The sequence below is a fragment of the Acanthopagrus latus genome, chromosome 8 (assembly GCF_904848185.1).
Source record: "Acanthopagrus latus isolate v.2019 chromosome 8, fAcaLat1.1, whole genome shotgun sequence".
Taxonomy (NCBI): domain Eukaryota; kingdom Metazoa; phylum Chordata; class Actinopteri; order Spariformes; family Sparidae; genus Acanthopagrus; species Acanthopagrus latus.
In genome coordinates, this window is record NC_051046.1 from 11,772,928 (window position 1) to 11,791,460 (window position 18,533).

An 18,533-nucleotide genomic window follows, 5' to 3' on the forward strand; every position below is an offset into this window, starting at 1 on the left:
TACTGCAGACCAGACAGTCAACAGTCGACGTACCGTAGTGCCAACACTAGAGGCGCACACCGGGATACCCTAAGCCTTATGCGGTCATCATAATAATAAAAGTCGTCATCACACAGTTTTAGGAGTTTGGATTTTTTGCGAGACCTTCTTTCATAAACTGAAACAATCCTGGTTTCAAACAAGTTCGCTGCAGATACAAAATGGACCGAGTAGTTGAGCTGGGTTTTTAAATGCTAGATGTACACATACAGTATGGTCATATTTTTGCGTGCATACGTGACAATGCCTTCAGTGATGTCGGAAAAATCTACATTAGCTCAAATAGTACTTTATTTACCAATATTTGCCTCTGGAGCATGGAGTATGTGTTCAGTAGATCTATCTGATGAAAAACATACAATGTTATATTGGCCATCATTTAAATAGTGTATATTTCACTTTTTCATTTCCCATGAATTTTGTGACACTCAAAATAAGGTGCTACATTAGGACCTTATTTTGAATTCATGAATTTAGGGTGCCCAGCCAGTGTCAGTTCAGGTTTTAATCTTATCTTTAATCCTTGTGTTTGTGTGTGTGTGTGTGTGTGTGTGTGTGTGCGTGTGTGCGTGCGTGCATGCGTGCGTGCGTGTGTGTGTGTGTGTGTGTGTTGTCAGATCGAATCCACCATATGATGATTGATTAGGCCCCAGTACACTGAAGACACAACACAGCACATGAACACATTATGCTCATAATATGAATAAATATGTACAATAAATACAAATAAATACTACACATGCAAGATGAATAAAAAGGGAAATTAATATGAAAAAATATTGAGAATTTTGGTTGTGAAACAGTATATTGTTTGTGTGACCTACAATAAACTATACAAAAAAGAATTATAACATAGTACCAAAACCAAAAAACAGTAGTCCTTCATTTGGTTTAATTATCTGAAAGAAAAAAAAATAGAGGAAAAAAGAAAAGATATGACGAGAAAAGAAAAAATAAGACTAAAGACAACAAAAAGAAGAGAAAATAAGTTTGTAAAGTGCTGTATGGTAAATACACTGTCCCTCCCTCTAGAAATAGGAATGTCCCAGCACCACCTGAATGCAGCAAGACTGCCACAGAAGTTCGCTCTGAAGTTCACGGTTTCATTTCCAGTGTGTCCACCAGGGGGCACAGCCCGAGGGAGGCTCGGCTCAATCCAAACCCTCCACTCCGCTTCTCCTCGTACCATGAGCTGAATCTGTCCGGGACAGACCAGGGAAGATGGCGGCCACTGACCATTCCCGGTCCGAAGCTGCCAAACAGCGACGGCAGGATCAGCTGCAGCGATGGCTGGGCTCGGAGACGGATCGGACGGGGTCGGAGGCCCGGGAAACTTTGAGCGGTTCCGGGACGCGGCGAGCGAAAGTCCGCTTCGCCCAAGGAGCCGTGTTTATGGCCGCCTGCTCCGCCGGAGACCGGGAGGAGGTGGCAGCGCTGCTCCGGCAGGGAGCTGACATAAACCACGCCAACATAGACGGACTGACAGCGCTTCATCAGGTGGGAAAGTTAACGTTACTCTCCAACTGGTAACAAGTGGGTTTATTTACGTGTTACATGAGTGAAGGCGCTGCTAACAGCCGCACAAGTAGCGGCAACCGTTCACCGTTTATCCGTTAACTTAATGGTCGTCACAGCGGAGGAGCGTTAACGTGAACTTATCGTGGAGTTAAGAGCTTTAAAAAAAAAAAAAGTCCTGTTAAATACAGTAAATACACGAGTTTTCTGGTGCTTTTCAATGTGGCAGCTTCGACAAAGCTAGCTTAAAAACTGAACTTGTGTTTCCCCTGCAACTGCAGCAGCAGCGGCACTGTCTCTGGCCTTTGTAGAACAGCCTGAGTTAGTTTATTATCCTGTCGGTAGGCTGGGCCATCCGCACTGTTGTCTTTACTAAAGTACAGGCTAGTTTCTCTATCCCAACTCTAACTTGTAATGTGTGGAGGGGCAGCGAGCAGCAGACAGTAAAAACCGGCCACATCACAGCCTGTGGGATCAGTTTGAGACATTAATAGGCACTGACTGGCAGGCTTGTGTCAGACAGTCCCTGCTGGAGTCTAAATAGTAGGTCAGTGAATTCAGAGAGGTTTTCATCATCTGATCATCAGGACTTAGGTTGGATTTTCTTTTTTTGGGGGGGGGTTTCAAGCTGCAGGGTTGTGCAAACTACCAGAAAACTACCACTGTGATCGTGGCATCTGTGGCACCCATCATAAAGGGTTGGTTCAGCCTTCAGTTCTTTAACAACAGTTTGAAGATTGTTGCTCCTGCATGCCCCAAATTGGCTGCACGCCTTTCTTCTTCTCCTTCTAAGCATGTTCCAGTGTTAATGCAGCTCAGCCTTTAAGGTCCCTCCCTCCCCTCCACTTCAGTCATAACACAGAGGAGCCGTCTGGATAGCATCACTGTCACACAAGCCCTCACTGATGCAGTATTTCCTCTGCTTTTATGATACCGCGTGTCATAAACACATTGCTGCGTCTTCACATAAGGTGATCTCACAGTCTCGTGGATTTGACTTTTGGTTATCTAGGCACGCTAGTCGGCATAAATGTTGGCGGTGGTGCTTTTTAATTTTCCTGCCCACTGGAGCTGAATTGTAGCTCAGCAAGCCTGATGTCATCGGTGTTTTCACCCTTGTGTGGTACCTTCCCGTGACCAGTTCAGATTGAGCATGCTCCAGCCCGGATGTTGGCTAAACGTGCCCTCCTCCGGCGGATCCACGTGTGGGACCGTCACCCAGTGTGGTCCCTCCATCCCTTTCTCCCCTGTTGCTCATCGGTCGCCTCGCAACCAGAATTAAATATAGGCCCACTCTCTCCAAACTTTCCATCCTCTCCATCCAAAGCCTTTCTGTCTTCCCCACTATGCTTTCTCTCTCCTTTGTCCCCCTCCTACCTCCCTCCTCCCCCCCTTCGTCTCCCTGCCTCTCCTTTCTCTTTCTCCTTCTCCTTTGCCAATTCCCCATGGTGGGGACTTTTAGGGATTTCGGATGAAGAAATGGAAAACATTCCTCAAACAGCACAAGCTGCTGTTGTCAAAGGCGATTTCCACAATGAGTCACTTGATGACCCAGTGAAGGAGTCTGCTGCTGGCCGGCTGTGTGTGCACCCTCGTAACGTGCAGGGTGCAAGAAGTGCCCTCTGTTCATTCATTCAGCTGGGAGCCCCCTACTTGTTCAGAGGACTCCCCCTCTGCTGCAAGTGAACGCTGCTTTTGACTAGCAGAGTTCTGCCTCTACGAGCCTCTTCTCAGACCAACCCCTACTACCATGCTAATTATCTCATATTATGACCGAGGGCGGAGACTTGTAGCAGCTTTGTGATTAGTTGATTTACCCCTTAATGCAAAGCCTCTTACAGTTGGTGGCTTAAGACAGCCTGATGGACGAGGTTCCCACTCCTGACACTTGCTGCGATGATAATGAGCGTCCGGAAACGCTGTCACATTAGGGAGGGCACTCTTTTCCTGAGAAGATGCCATCTCATCAGCTGTCAGTGATGTAGTTGATATGATGTAGCTGCATGTGTGAGTGGTAAAAAAAAACAAGAGTGGTGCCTCAAAAGTTTTCCAGTAAGTTAGCAAGAAGTATGCATGAAAGCCGCTATAGAAACATGCTGCTCATCCAGGTTTTATCCGTCCATATAGGGCTGCACGACATGGTCAAAAAGTAATACTGTGATTATTCTCAAAGGTATTGTGATGGGCTGTTTTGTCTCACAAAAAATGCAGCTTCTTGTGACGCTTACCTTTGTTGCATTTGCGATAATATTTTGATTAATCGTGCAGCCCAACATTCATCTATCCATCCGTCAGACGAGACATGAGGAAGAGTAGGAAAATAAGAATATGTGACTGTTTGGTTTGCCTTTAACCGAAAGATTCCTGCAAAGGTTTGACCTTTTTTTTTTTTGCTTGAAAAATTGACTTTAATGATCAGTCGATCATCAAAATATTTTACGCCTAATCTTTGTAGCCTAGTAGTGAAAGAAAATAATGAATATCTTTGTGATTAACCCTCCATTGTTTTCTCTGTGCATTTTTTCTAGCAGTGATAACAGCGGGTAGTTTTTGGTATTTTTTCAGCGTCCATCCTTGTTGGTCTTGTCTTGTGCTATAAGTGGCTGCAGCACTGATGTTGTTCATATATGGTCACTTCATCATGGATAAAGAGCTACTTATACATACTAGGCCTTGATCTCGCTAATGTTCTCACTATGATGCTCCACCACTCATATATGGATGTAGAGGAAACACGGACACTGGATTCAGGCTGGTTTTCTATCTGTCTTCGAGCTACCTGCTAGTGCACAGTGCTGAATCTGTCAGTGTTGGTCTGTCGGTCAGTCAGTGCTCCAGACTGAAATATCTCAACAACTATGAGATGGATTGCCATGAAGTTTTGTGCCGGTGTTCAAGATCCCAGGAGGATGAATCCCACTTGCTCTGGGAATCCCCTGATTAAGAGTCAGCATGCAGTTGACACTTGTTGTCTCAACAGTTATTGGGTGGATTGTCATGAGCAGATGTTAATTTAGTAAACAACTTTCATGATCACTTAACATTTCATCTTACGCTGCCAGCAAGTCTAAATTTTGGACAAAAGAAGCAATATGAGCTTGTTACTGTGGGCTCTAGAAAACGCTATTTACATTCACATTAATTTTTGCATATTTTTTAAAGTATACAAACAACTGATTGATAAAAAAAACCAAAAAAAAACACACAAATGAATCTATGATGATTTGATAGTTGCAGCATTATTGAATGTTAGTGCAGCCCAGTCTTTAAACAACATCTCTAATGGTTAGTCAACTGAAAGAAGATGATGTTACAACTATTCCAGTTTCTTAACTCTTAAAATGTGCTGCTTTTCTTTGTCATTTATGATAGTATACGAAGAGTCTTTTAGGTTTTGGACTGTTGGTTTGATAAAAAGCAGCAGTTTGAAGACGTCGCCCTAGGCTCTGGGAAAATGTGATGGTGATACGTGAGAAACTTACACTACCAAACGTGAAAATAATCATCTGCATAGTCTAAACTATTTCTTGTTACTTCTTCTTTGGGAGGCTCTGCAGGTTTTTAATTTAGGTAGTTGTTTATCAATTCAGCTTGTTGCAAAAAAAGAAAAAACATAGAGAATAAGCAAAGGAAATCTGTCACTGCTGGAAAATCTCTTTTTTTGTACAAATGACAACTAACTTTGATGCTAGTGCAGAAATCATTCTCATTCTGTCCTGTTTCAAGATTAACACTTGTTAAAGACTTAATAACTACAGTTTTTTGCAGTATAAATTTGGGGTACACACAGCATCACATCCTCTGAGTTTTTTTCTCATAAATAATAATAACATATCTACATAAAAACCATGAGGTCCTCATGAGATTCATCTTGGGACTTGGGTTGGGTCACATTGAGATCTTAGCTAAACCTTGCCTTGGGAAAAGCAGTTAAATAGATTCGCTGTTTCACTCGTACCACAGAATGACTGTTTTGGAAAGTACTTGAGGGCTTTTAGCAGCCCACTTAACAGAAAGTCATTACCACGAGTAGACACAGTAGTCATTGTTTTAGTCCCAGTGCTTTGGTTGAATTTAATAGATTTTGGAAGTGACTGCAGTTTTGCCTTTCACAACAAACCAAAATGAAGAGGGTCAAAGACCATTTCTACTGAACCCAAACTGGACTCTGACTGACATTTGCTCTCTGGTTTCATTTTGTTAATGTGCGCAGTGGGGATTCTTAGAGTAAGCGACAAACAATAAACACTTGTATGGCAATCCATCATGTGGCTGTGTGTCCCATGGCAGGCCTGCATTGATGAAAATGCTGAGATGGTGCAGTTTCTGGTGGAGAGCGGGAGTGACGTCAACAGAGGAGACAACGAGGGCTGGACTCCTCTGCACGCTGCAGCCTCCTGCGGTTTCATCCAGATCGCCAAGTGAGTGTTGGCCATCACCACAATGACACATCACTGCCATTATAATTTAAAGTATACAAAAAGTGTAGACCTACTTTACATTTTCAGTTCAGAGGTAGATACCGTACAGAATATTACAATAGACAAGAGTGATGTCAGGTAAAAGACATGCAACTAATATATGTTATATAGTATTCCAGTTCTAGTGTCACTTGTATGTTGATTGTGTTTGTTTTTTAAGATACCTGATAGAGCATGGTGCCCACGTCGGAGCGGTGAACAGCGAAGGAGAGCTTCCCCTGGATGTGGCCACAGAAGACGCCATGGAGAGACTTCTCAAAGGCGAAATCAAAAAACAAGGTGAGGAGTCTAAAGTTGCATTTGACAGTCCCATAGAGAAATGGCTGCGCACGGGATGACAACTGCAAAATGTGACGGTCTGTTTGTGTTGTCATCAGATTTAAGGCTGTTGTGAGGCTGTAATCAAGCCTGCTTGATCCAGCTAAAATAATAACTTTGCTAGATGCTAGTATCACTGTCAGATACTAAATATAGATAATCTACTCATCTTTGAGAGCTTTATTCATTTTTGTTTCCTCAAATTAATCTTCAAATGTATCATCAGTCTAGATTCAGAGCCTCTCTCCAGATATATCAAAAGACAAGACAGTAACAGAGTAACTAGGAGCCTGATGAATGGCAACTGTAAAATACCACATTGTAGATCTAAATTTAGACAATCAGCTTTCTCCATAAAAGGCTTTAAACTCTGAAATACATTACTAACTGAAATCAAACTGATTCCTGTTATAAAAATATTTTACAATAAAGGTTAACTCTTGGCTAGAAGCAAACCAGAGCTGTACTCATTTTAAGTAATTGAACATTTGATGTTTATTGATGTATTTTGGTATGTGTGTTGTGGTACCTATACTTCCTTCATTTTATGTTTCATTCATCATTTCCATATCTATTGTATATTGTGATTTCATGATTCAGACTTTTTAAAGCTGTATGTTTGATTTGTGCTAAAGTTTAAACTTAGCAGTCACTATAAACGGCACGTGCAGCACATCAGATGTTATGCTACAATGTCCCTTTTAGAGCTCCTGTCAGTAAGATTGTTGATTTTTGAGCGTAACCCCTAACTCGTCGAACACTGAAGCTTTCAGGTGGCGGCCAACCTGACCTACAATCCCAAAGTGTCAGTGTATGCACCGCTGCATGTTTAACAGGAATATAAAATGAATATTCGTTTTCATTAGCCATGTAAACATCTGAGTAAAGAATGACGTTTTTTTCCGAATAAGTGAAAACATTGACTATTTTGTGCTTGTAAATGAAATCTGTTACAGCATCCTCTCAAAAATTAGTATATTGTAATGGTGCCAGTATGCCAGTGCAAAGTTATTTATTCAGCTGATGGTTTGCATGAGTGATCTCAACAGCTTTGGCAACAGTGAATTTTTTTCACAAATAAATTCAATGAATGAAAGTGAAATCACACAGAGCTCGGGCTACTTGAAGCACAAAAACAGAGCTTAAGTGTCTCAAATTGTTCTCGTAAACATATGGCTCTAAAACTTGCTCTGCATTTTTGTCACATCCCGTTTTTACAAGGGGTCACATTTAAAGCACATGTCTGCTCTGAGCAGACAAAAATAGGCAAAGAAATGAGGACAGAGTCAATGTGTACCAAATGTTCTGTGACCTCCATAGCACTGAAGTGTACTGCGGCTCCAGGCTTATAACTTTATCAATGTCACATACACACATTGTTGAGATCCATCATGCAACTGAAATCACTGAAGATGAATGAATACAAAGCTGAGTGTGTTGTCTTAAAGTATGTTATTAATTAAACTGACAATGTATTTAATCAAATTTGATGGTGTGTTTGTGTGTCCGTGTTTTTTAAAATTTTTTTTATTGCAACTTTTTGTCCACGTGTGCTTCACAGGAATAGACGTGGACAAGGCCAGAAAGGAGGAGGAGAGGATCATGCTCCAGGACGCCTTGGCCGTGCAGGACGGGGGCGGCACTCTCACACCTCATCCAAACACCAAGGCCACCGCTCTGCACGTTGCCGCTGCCAAAGGCTACATCGAAGTCCTGAAGTGAGCATCAGTCTACGCATGCAGGAGCGATAACAGCTTGTTAGCATTTGTCTTTTTTCTCATGGATATTCCTCTCATCTTCTCCCTCTCTTGTGTGTTTCCCTCCCCTCTCCCTGCCCTTGTTCAGAGTGCTGTTGCAGTGTGACGTCGATGTGGACAGCCGGGATATTGACGGCTGGACTCCCCTGCATGCAGGAGCCCACTGGGGGCAGGAGGAGGTGTGCAGTCTGCTTGCTGACCACATGTGCGATATGAGTGCCGTCAACAATGTGGTGAGTGCGAGACAAACGCAATCAACATAAACACATGTCATTAAAGCCTCTAAATGTGCCAAGACTGATGCACTCTGAATGCACATGTAGGGCCAAACACCTATAGATGTTGCCGATGAGAACCTTGCCGACACTCTGGAGGAGCTACAGAAGAAACAGAACGCTGTGAGTCCACCTACACACAGGCTCCACAACTATCTCACTCAGTTAGATAAACCTGATATGATTTATCGCATTACAGCGCCGAATGTTTCTCTGTGTTTATGTGTGTTTATATTCCTCTTCAGTTACGCAGTGAGAAGGAGAAACAGACTCCTGTTATTGAGAACAGCCCGCAAATCACCATGGTACCAGTCCGCACGCGCAGGTCAGTGCCAGTGTGTTGATGTGTGGGCATGTGTGTGATGTGTGTGCGTGTCAGTGTGTATGTGGGCACACGCTACGCTGTCCCTCAGCTGAATCCCAGTAGTCCCAGTACCAGTAGTTTGCATGCAGGTATGATGTTAACAGTCCCAGCATTCCTTTGAGCCACATTACTTCTATCCACTGACGTAACACTGAATAGATGTAGCAGTCAGCAACAGTCTGTGTCCCAGGTTCATACTGTTCCTACTGAATGTTTTCATTTAATAGTGTGAACAGCACACACTGGAAAAAGACAGTACACCTTAAAAAAAGCAACATCAGAATGCAACTAACGATTATGCTCGTTATCGAATAATCTGATGATTATTTTCTAGATTAATTGGTAAATCGTCTATGAAATATTGTGAAAAAAAATGTCACCCCGCTTACTGAAAACTAAACCAGATAAAAGAAGGAAATTACATATTTGAGAGGCTGAAAACAGGGATGTTTTCTTTGGTCATATTTGCATGATAAATTATTTTAATGATTATTCTATTGTCACACAGAATAGTACTATTTGGTTGAAAATTGATTTTCAGATATGCAGTAGTTTGAGCCAGTTTGACTGTTTTCCATGACTTTGCCATACTGATAAATGTTTAAGGCCAGACCTTTTCTTATGTGTGTAGTCTGGAGTTATGTCAGTCTAGATGTTCTTGGGGTGTTTATTGTCTGGGATCAAACAACATCACTGTGATCAAAATCACATTACACAGCCAATAAACATAAAATAAACATAATATTACTTTTTGTTAACTAAAAAACAACATAGTACACTATGTAATTGGTACAGCATGTACTTTGTAGTATACAGTATGTGGTTTGGACACACATTGTTTTGTCATTTGTGTGGAGGCTCTGTTGCTATTTTATCCCTGTGGGTTTGTTCACATTATCACATATTGGGGAAAGATTAGATATGATTCAGTAAAAAGCTGTAGGTCAAAGTTACTTTTAACTGAATGGTGATCCATTGATAAGACGGCAATGGTGCACATGGCATCACAGAAAGTGACCCACTATCCCGCCCACCAACGTGTTGCATGCTCGCTCTAATTGGCTGCACATGGAATGATAGCCCTCACTGATCAGCTCCCTGCATGCCACCTGTTGTTCCACCCCACCTTGGCCCCGCCCCTGCAGGACTTCTATCTCTCGTATGAGCAGTAAGGAGAAGATCTGCCTCCACGAGCGCGAGAAGCATCCGCCCCCAGCCCTGCCTAGCAGCCCGGCCGAGGATGAGGAGGAGGAAGGCCAGACGGGACGGAGCCAGTCTCAGAGCCAGGTGAAGGCATCCAGCAGCTCCAGCTCAGAGGAGGAGAGCGAGTCGGAGAGTGATGCAGAATCGGGTAAGAGATCTGATTAAGGTGTTTTATCAGATGGGTTTTATGACTTCTGCTAGTGATTCATTAATGTGACCTCACACGGTTTCAGAGAAAGCCAAGAACCGAGAGATCATAAACAACTTGAACAACAAACGCAACGCCACCAGCCTGCTTCCTACCTCCATGTCAACGAGTACTGCTGCAAGCCAAGTAAAAAAGGTAAAATATGTAGAGAAATTACGTAGGCACATCCTGTGTCAACGATACTGAACAATATAGATGATGACTTCAACTCTGTAGCAGGACCTAAGCAAGCCCCCAACCACCGAGGCCCCGGGCTCCTGGAGGACGTCTCTTAGGAAGGCCGGCAGCTCGGTTACTCTGGGCTCAGCTGGACTGTCTGACGCCAGCCAGGACCCCAGCAGACCTCCAGAGAGTGTCCTGGGCATGACCCGCTCTGCCTCCAGCCCCCGTCTGAGCTCCGAGGCCGACACCAAGGTACAAGACCACAGGCGCTCACATGATTCGAGGATTTTCACACCCATGAAACCAGCTATTATTTTATGTCATGAGTCCAGAGAAAGGCTTCTTTTACAGCTTCTATTCGCTGAGTCACACAAAAAAAACTGATCTCATTCTCAGGAGCCGAAGCTCGCCCGGGTACCGCCCATCCCTACACGGAGACTCTTCAGTATTCCAGACAGCAGCCCTGACAACTCCAACAGGTGGGCCTCCTGTGCTCTCATGTGCTCCTGCGCTTGTGAAACCAGAATCTGTTTTTCTGAGTCACCGCATATGTGCCCTTGTCACCCTGTCTCTCTCCCAGTTGGCTAAGCCGTAGCTCCTCTTACACCCGGCGCCTTCATAGTCAATCAGGGAATGATCTCACTAGTTCCACCCCCTCTTTGCTTCACAGGTCAGTCATGCTGCTCACCGCCCATCTTGTATTTGTTTGCTCTTCTGTTTGCTGTGTCACAGCTTATTATGTTCCCCCAGCATTGAATACTAATTTGTGTGTGTGGCTGTGAAAGATGCCTTTGTGTCTCCAATGGGTTTTGTCCTTCCAGCTCATCTTATGGAAAGAGACTGGATGACCCCACTGTGACCTCAGCTAGCACAGGAACAAGCTCTGCCGGACTCAGCCGCCTTAATAGTGTCTTGGCCCAGAGGTACTTAGTTTTATACTCGTTAAACAGTTTGTTTTTCTCACTTACCCTTAAGATCTGATGGTCACACTCTTTCTTTCTCCTCAAGACTCCCTCAGGAACAGACAGAAAAGAAGGATCAGCCTGCCGTCACCACCTCCAACTCTCGAGGCACCACGACCACAGGCGAACAGGAGACCAAGCAGAGGCGCAAGTGAGTCAAGGCATTTATTCTGTGTGTGTGGATGGGAAAGAGAGTGCTGCATTGTGTCTAAAAGTGTGGGACTTGTGTAGGTCATATCTGACACCAGTGCGGGATGAAGAGGCAGAGGCACAGAGGAAGGCTCGCTCCCGACACGCTCGGCAGTCCCGCCGCTCCACTCAGGTACAGACCTCACCTGCTCACATGTCCACTGCAGGTTTTAGTGTATGTCAGACTGGTGCATAAGACGGTGTTATCTCTTTTTTTTTTTTTTTTCACGCCATAGGGAGTGACGCTAACAGATCTGCAGGAGGCGGAGAAGACAATGAAGACGGACAACAAAGGGAGAGAAAAGAAGGAGGAGGAGGAGAAGGAGAAAGAGAAGGAAGCGAAAGAGAAAGAAGCAAAAGCGAAGAAGGGAGAGGAAGGGGTGAGAGCCATATTTCAGAGTTATAGCCCTGCATTGACTGTGCTTATATAACGTCACGTGACGTCACATAACAGGGGATACTGTGTTTACAGGAAGTGAGCTGGAGGTCTCGTATTGCCAGTCTGCAGAAGTCTGACCTGCTGGGCCTCACACAGCCCACTGGCACTCCAAGGCCTCAGACTGGATCTGACAGGAGAGGTACGCATCACCACTTTGCTTTTTTCCACGTGAGCTAGAGCTCGACGATGTGGTGCTCGTTGCAATACTTGATTTGCTATTAAACGACTGCTTTCTGGCATTGTTCCAGATGTTGAGGCCGGCACAGGGGAGAGTGAGACTGAGCGATGGGCCAGGGAGCGCAGGGAGAGGAGACAAGCTCGGGCCAGGAGGAAGGCACAGAGGACCGGGGAGGTAAACTCTCCAAACTTCTTTTTATTCTGGATGGAAAGTAAACAATGCTCCCAAGAGAGGATAAATTCAGCGGCTGCTAATATGAAGTGATAATAATGTTGTAATTTGCTGTCTGTGTCGTCTACAGAGTGATGACAATGATCCCAGTGGAGAGGAAGAGTTCTCAGGCAGTGGGCTGGATCCACAGGTGTGTGCTTGTGTGTGTATGCGTGTTTCTATTAGCTCATTCAATGGACTGTAACCTAAGACACCAGCTATAACTTGTTTGTTTGTCTTCTCTGTTTACAGACAGTCAGACGTTCGAGTTCCAGGTATGCATTTGGCCTTTGACTTGTTTGTGCTGCTGCTTGAGGAAAGAAAGAGGGAAAATCGATGTATTGATCGCACTATCTCTGACCTCTGCTCCTCTCCTCAGGTCGGACATCTCCTTTAATGACTGCATCCAGGGAGGGGGCTCCGAGAGCAAGGATTTTAAGAAGGTCAGCGGACAGAGCTGATATCGAGGTCACAGCATTTGTCCTTCTTATTTGTCCCAGTTGTTTACTGCCGCGTTTGCTTGTGTGTGCACCTCTGTGCCTCAGATGTTCGAGGAGGTCTCCAGAGAAAACAGTCAGCTCCAGTCTCAGCTGCAGGACACCCAGAGAATTATCAGTCAGACCAGGCTGGACTTGGAAAAGGCCACACAGGTGATGACTCAGACACACAAATGGTCACTGTAAACATCCCAATGCAAAGACAAAAGAAAGCATCTTGAAGTGGTAATTGACAGGTTTTGTAATTGTGGCTGGTATTTCTGTGTTCAGTTCTGGTGGCTTTACTTGTAGACATCCTGTCTGCCAAAACCTTATTCTGTTTACCCCAAACACTATTTTTGAAACATGATGTTTGTTGTTTCCAATTTTCTCTGGTTTTTTTTCTTTGTGGGGAAAAACAACTCAAAGATTTGGATCTTCAACCATTACACATTCAAATCTGGAACTTTTGAAAGCAGAAATACTTAAGTCACTCAAATCAAAACACAAAGATTGAATTTCACTAGCAGTGCAATTAATTAATTCTAAAGCCCCACTGAGCAATAAACACAGCAGGCTCAGTTCATAGATTCTCTTATTGATATTTGAGCAGCATTTTGGTTATTATTACACAGTTTCAGTTCATATAATGGAATACACATCTGCTTTGCTGTAGTTTGTGCATACAGACCATAAAAGTTAAATTTCCATCTAGGATCCTCTTCCTTTGATCTTAATATAAACAACCTCCGTACATTTTCCGTTAATAGACTGTTTCTGGCTTTATACATGACTGATAACATTTTCAAATCAACTAAATCTTTAAATTTCAACACGTGTGACTTGATAAATTGTTGGTTTGTTCTTTTATATCCACCTTGTTTGTGTTATTGCGTAAGTGTTTTTGCTCTTTCCTGTAACACATACAAAGGTTTTACTATTACTCATAGACATGTCGCCCCACACCTGTGTGCAGTCAGCAAAATATGGAAGAATAAACAAGCAGTACAAAATATGACGAGAAACCAAAACTAAACCGTCCTTTGCTTTATTCGAAACACTTTTGTCTTTTATATATTCTCTCTGAGGTTGTAGTAGGAGCACAAAAGCAAAAGTTTTATTCCAATTCAAGGGTAATTTATTTGCTTCAAACCACCTCTAAAGTTTGACCATTTCACATACTAAACTATCTACAATCACCAAAAGATGTCTTTAACTTGTGCAAGCAAGGTATTTTTTATCTTCTTGATTTAAGAAAAAGTATTTTGATTAGCAAAAGAAAAAAAGGCCAGGGTTTTGCCTATACAGCCTTATGTGATCTGGTATAGCTTGACCAGTAGCTAATGTTAGCAAACATAGATGGTACTGTGCTACTGACATTGTTAAACTCATGACTGAGGTCGTAATGGTGAGATTATTGCGGTATAACACACAGTATAATAATGGTCAACTTTTATCCCATGCCAGTGGAAACCGTACATCACTGCAGCCCTACTCGGGGCTGCTTGTGCTAGTGTGCGTCTGTCATGGTGATGATTTTAATGTTACTGACGTATTGAATCCAACAGAGACAGGAGCGCTTCACTGACTGTTCGGCCATGCTGGAGCTGGAGAGAAAGGTAATGCATCCCTGCTGATGTAGTTACTTGTTGTAGCTTCAACTGCCTCACTATAGCCACCCCTGCTTTCTGTTGACGCTCTCTCCTCTCTCCCCCCCCCCTCACTTGAACCACTTTCTCACTTTTTTTCCACTCACCTTTATGGGTCCTCCTTCTTCCCCACCTCACCCCCCACTCTCCCTCACATCTCCCTGGCATCAGGACCGGAGGATGTTGGAGCTGAGAATGGCAGAGCTGGAGGAGGAGCTAAAGGTGAGGAGATGTTCACAGACACTTTGCATGCTTCTGCTTGATTAGCTTGGCTTTAGCTTGTGCAGGGCATCAGTGATGTGGAGGTACACTGCCGTTTTATACAGTGAACACTCTGAGCTGTTTTCAGGTTGGTGTGATGTGCTTCTGTCACATATGGTGGATGCATCTGGTTGCTTTTCACATGATGGATGTTTCTGTTTGCTACTATCTACTACCTCAGGGTATTTTTTTTACCCATCTGATCCCTACAATCTCATAATTTTGGGTGTGAAATGACTCCTTTATAAATTGCCTGACGTAATACAGAAAGAAGAGAGCAAGAATGTGAGTCCATTTCTCTAAGGGACTACTGGGACGTTCTGGTAAATATGCGCTTACTTTACATGTTGCCAGGAGTTAGACGAGAAGACTGATACCACTTTCTTGTCTTTATGGTGCTAATAAATCTCACCATCACCTGGTTAGCTCTTTGAAACAAGAGGAAACAGCTATTGCAGGACTGTATGAAGCTAACTTCAGTCTCTGCTGGTTGCCTGTCATGATTGTTAAGCAACCTCCCCTAAAAAAATACAAAAAAAAAGCTGTTATCAGAGACTCATCCAAGTGATCGATCAATGGTTTGTGCTGTCATCACTTAAGCCATAGTGTAGCAATGGGGTTCACACACCTTCTTTTAGAGACAGCTTTTGTCATCAGCAGTGAGACTGTTTACAATCTGTAGGACACAGGGGCAAGTAGCTACTAACCAAATGTGTTTTCTGCTCTATTTGTTTCGTCATTTTCATTATTGTTTTCATGTGTCCTCTAACAATGTGTGTAACTGTGGTAGTTGACTGGAGAACAGCCAGGACACAAGTTTTTAGTTTTCTGAATATACAGACATGACAGTGTTGTGAATCTTCTCATCTAACTCTCAGTAACAAGCAAATTGATATATTCGCCCAAATGTCAAACTACAATTTTCATTTTTATAACATGTTGAATATGAATATATAAGGACAAAGCATATACTCAGTTTGATGATTTTTATAAATATACTGTATATATCCATTTCTTGTTTCCAGCTACTCCTTTTGGGCCTTTAACACTGATTTATCCCACAGAGGGTTCAAACATGACTTGTTTGCAGGAGAGTAGTCCTTAGTGATATGCATGACTGAAGGTTTTCACAGTACCACAGTACTAATTTATAAAACAATACTCAACACCTCTTTTGAAAATATGATTGTAGAAATCTTTTTTTTTTTGTTGGTCATCACTATTATTTTTTTTTAATGAAATGCATATATTGTTTGAAACATGTGGTACCATATGCAGGACACACTTTTGGAAAATTAATAGCAACTTTGTGAAAGTCCTGCTCCCCATTGCTGAGGCTCTGTAGCATGAGCAGGCAGCATTTTAATCATTTCATGACCTAAGTTGTCACAGTTCACCGGAACAGCTTTATTTGATACATTTCGGCAATGATATGAATAAATGATCCTTTTTATCCCAAAGCGGTTCCAGTTTAACCATTCTGTAGTTGTTTAATAGGCTTTTTTTAGACATTTTAGCATGCCACTATGGATTAGCGGATTAACAGAAGTTTGCTGGTATTCTGTGTCATGGCTTACTGCGACATTTAAATCAGACTGTCAATATTATTCGTTACACGTGTACTTTTCATCTAATATCTCTTAATACATTAAATGTGAACACAAGCAATACAATCAAGTAATGAAATTCAAACATTTTTTTTAATTTATTTTATTTGTTTTTAATGTGAGCTCAATTTTCACCACCAGGTTCTGGTTGACCTGAGAGCGGACAACCAGCGTCTTAAAGATGAAAATGGAGCACTGATCCGTGTCATCAGCAAACTCTCCAAATAGCTGGAAAGAGTGAGAGAGAGACACTAGCAGGGAACCCCCTCCCTTCTTCCCTCCATCCATCCATCCATCCCTCCCTCCTTCCACACATTCCTCCCGGTGCCAAAGAGAGAGAGAGAGGGGGAGAGAAGCAGCAGAATGTCCCACGTATATGAACACCACAGCTTGACTTGGATTGTGATGCCTCTCTGTGAACAGCTGGAGTGGCTTTTGTGTGCCTTTCAATGCCCGTTTGTCACAGGCAGACCAACGGCATGAAAGCCTGTGGCTCTGGCCAGAGGCTCCCACAGTCGCAACATCGGACTTGACAACAGCCAGTATGTCCACGGCTGGTCCAACGCACGAAACACGACATCTACTACGACTGTGCATCAGGGGGGACATGCGCACACATTCCTATGCGTGCATCACATACTTCCTCGATGCACATTCCACGAGCGCACAAGGCAGCTTGGGCCTTAAAGCTCCCACTTAAGTATTTATTTTTTTGTGAACACACTCACGTCACACATTCACGAATTTACCCCACTCACGGATCAAATGTTAGGTGTTGTCAGCAAAGTTTTTGGTGTAGTTCTTTTAAAAAAAAAAAAAAAACCCAGCTCTGAAATCAGACTCTGTCCTTACATTCAGCTACGTCCTGACGTTCAGCGGGGAGGGGGGGAAGTCCATGAAGCTCTGTTGGGTTGTTTTGTTTCCACATGCAAGTGTTTGAACCCACCTACCTCTCCACCCATGCACTTCCCCACATAAATTTTTATTTTTTTGTGACCACAGACACACTCCATGCTCTTAAAAAAAAAATGACCGCAGAACCAGGTCCGTCGACCGCAGCACTTTACTATCTACAAAGCAATAAAACGATCTGCGAGGCTTTGCCCGTCCTCCAGACACACACTTAATATCAGAGCAGCGCCTTCTCACTGAGTAAGTGGAGGGAGAAGTTACCCATAGCTGAAGGTCAAAGGTCATTGCACAATTATAGGAATTGCTGTTCTGTCAAAGCCTATAATGCTATGAATGGTTTTAATTATTACCATTGATAAAGATTATTTTCATAGTTTTTCATTGTCAGTTCCTCTCTTGCAAGGGAGCATGGTTATGTATATTATCTGTGTATAAATATTAGTCTTGAACAATACCCTTTTTGAAGTAAAATTCCATGTAGCCTTTCTTCACATGTTGGTTTTCTAATATATTGAATGGATGTCTGCACCCTAATAAAAAAAAAAGTGTGTTTGTAGCGACTGCCTGTTTATTTTGGATGCTGAGAATTTGTATCAGCATCGGCATTTGTGCACAAAACTCCTGATTCAAGGAAAATTTTGTGCTAAAGTGTCTGGCTTTTTACTAACATGTCATATCAGATGGCGTCATCAGACTGCTAACTTTTGAGATTTGTGGTCACCTGGTGGTTTCCCTCTTTGCTGCTTCCCCCACACTGTACTTGTATCATCCCTGCGTACAGTATAGTCGTTCTGTATTCTGGTAGCCAGATGTCCCACATCACTGGGGAGAAGGAAAGAGGAACAGCTGCAACATGACAGCACTCACACAAAGCGAACATGCAATGTATTTACAGTATGTTTGGACTGTTACATCAATTCACAGCAGCTCCCAGGTGGACAGTACATCACGAGTGGCTTGACTGATATGATAAAAATGAGTGTCGTTACATTCGCTGGATGAGTGCTCAGTTGACGTCTGGGTGAAAGCTTTAAGTTGTCTTCTGAAGTCTTGTCCATCTGCATGAAGTGTATTTAACGCCAGTCATCCATCTGTTTGTCTCATCTGAGAGCAGAGAGATGGACCACTGTCCTGCAGGGTAGAAGTACTGACAACAAGCTGAGCTCCTAATAAGGAAGGGCAGGCTGGCCGAGGCACTCTCTCTGTAAATATCCCTCAGGTCTGAGAAAGACAGAGGAAGGGAGCTGGGGAGGAAGAGGCAAGCGGATGGATTGCAGCCTTATATGGACAAAGCACTGCTTTTCCCAGGGTTTGTGGCTCTGACCCCC

At 43.2% G+C, this 18,533-nt stretch overlaps 1 protein-coding gene across 6 annotated transcripts; it reads left to right on the plus strand.

Annotated features, from left to right (window-relative positions):
* The first annotated feature begins 1,114 nt into the window (after positions 1-1,114).
* On the plus strand, positions 1,115-17,761 carry zmp:0000001167 (protein phosphatase 1 regulatory subunit 12A). 6 transcript variants are annotated; one of them, XM_037107039.1, is made up of 26 exons: positions 1,261-1,536; positions 5,845-5,975; positions 6,196-6,314; positions 7,915-8,071; positions 8,199-8,343; positions 8,434-8,508; positions 8,631-8,710; positions 9,895-10,100; positions 10,186-10,295; positions 10,377-10,574; positions 10,719-10,801; positions 10,903-10,992; positions 11,144-11,245; positions 11,331-11,435; positions 11,516-11,606; positions 11,710-11,853; positions 11,946-12,051; positions 12,161-12,264; positions 12,392-12,451; positions 12,553-12,575; positions 12,680-12,743; positions 12,846-12,950; positions 14,345-14,395; positions 14,597-14,647; positions 14,954-15,009; positions 16,435-17,761. In XM_037107039.1, the coding sequence occupies exons 1-25, from the start codon at positions 1,261-1,263 to the stop codon at positions 14,987-14,989; spliced, it is 2,712 nt and encodes a 903-aa protein (XP_036962934.1). In that variant the 3' UTR covers positions 14,990-15,009; positions 16,435-17,761. The 6 variants fall into 6 exon arrangements, with proteins under 6 accessions (XP_036962931.1, XP_036962933.1, XP_036962935.1 ...); XM_037107036.1 differs by lacking the exon at positions 14,954-15,009 and having other exon boundaries at positions 1,115-1,536; XM_037107038.1 differs by lacking the exon at positions 14,954-15,009 and having other exon boundaries at positions 1,115-1,536; positions 9,919-10,100.
* The last annotated feature ends 772 nt before the right edge of the window (positions 17,762-18,533 follow it).

Bases quoted from the DNA above. Each gene is read 5' to 3' on its own strand.
- zmp:0000001167 (XM_037107036.1), top strand. From the start codon at position 1,261: ATGGCGGCCACTGACCATTCCCGGTCCGAAGCTGCCAAACAGCGACGG. The intron at 11,246-11,330 runs GTACTTAGTTTT...TTTCTCCTCAAG, and splicing joins AATAGTGTCTTGGCCCAGAG to ACTCCCTCAGGAACAGACAG. The intron at 12,265-12,391 runs GTAAACTCTCCA...TGTCGTCTACAG, and splicing joins AGGCACAGAGGACCGGGGAG to AGTGATGACAATGATCCCAG.